This window comes from Histoplasma capsulatum, genomic scaffold, assembly GCF_000149585.1.
Source record: "Histoplasma capsulatum NAm1 scaffold_8 genomic scaffold, whole genome shotgun sequence".
Taxonomy (NCBI): Eukaryota; Fungi; Ascomycota; class Eurotiomycetes; order Onygenales; family Ajellomycetaceae; genus Histoplasma; species Histoplasma mississippiense.
In genome coordinates, this window is record NW_001813975.1 from 274,638 (window position 1) to 275,497 (window position 860).

Consider the following 860-nt stretch of genomic DNA (forward strand, 5'->3'; position numbering starts at 1 on the left):
GTTTTGATTTTAACACGCCAAAATAATCCCCCCCGGTGGCGGGGGGCCAGTCTGCAGATATGATCGCCGGTTTCTTCTTTATCTGTTGGCGAATAGGTCAGCTAGTGACCCTAATCATACCCATTGGCATTCTTGTGAGTTTAAAAGCAAAAGCAATAAAAAACAACAATAATATACCCCTCCCAACATATAACTAAAATGCTGACTTCGTCCTTCTCCCCCCCCAAAAAAGTCCTGGTTCGTCGACGGCTTCGTCAAAAACAACCAACTAACCCCAACTTACATCCTCGTTCTCTTCATCGTCAGCGTGCTCGGCATCTTCTGGGCCCTGGACACCCTCATCCGCCACTCCAACGCCAAACGCTCCGCCCACTTCGTCGCCTTCGTGGATCTCTGCTTCGTCGGCTCCTTCATCGCAGGCGTCTACCAACTGCGCCGCATCGCGAACGCAGACTGCGGCAACTTCCGCTTCGACCCGCTCACGCTATCGCTGGGGCCCTTCGGCTTCGCGGGTCAGCGCGCCAATAACCCCCTGGCACGCGATCCGACCAAGGTATGCGCGATGCTGAAGACGTCGTTCGCGTTTGGGATCATGAACATCGGTTCCTTTTTCATCACGTCGATTCTGGCGGTGCTCATGCATCATCATGAGGAAAGGGAGCATGAGAAGGGCTCGTCGCGCAGGCGGGGATCACATTCGAGCCATCGTGGGCATTCGGGGAGCAGGCATCGGAGAAGCAGCTCCGGGAGACAGCCTGCTTATGCCGTCTGATTGATGAATTTCCTTCTCTTCCCTCTACCCTTTCCCCCCTCTCCCATATTATTGTGTTGGTTTTTCAAAAAATCTATATATATGAGTG

General features: G+C 53.0%; 1 protein-coding gene across 1 annotated transcript; it reads left to right on the plus strand.

The window, feature by feature from the left end:
* Positions 1-59: 59 nt before the first annotated feature.
* Positions 60-772, plus strand: HCAG_07081 (conserved hypothetical protein; the record flags this gene model as incomplete). The annotated part of the gene is made up of 2 exons (XM_001537609.1): positions 60-134; positions 233-772. The coding sequence occupies 2 exons, from the start codon at positions 60-62 to the stop codon at positions 770-772; spliced, it is 615 nt and encodes a 204-aa protein (XP_001537659.1).
* Positions 773-860: the final 88 nt, after the last annotated feature.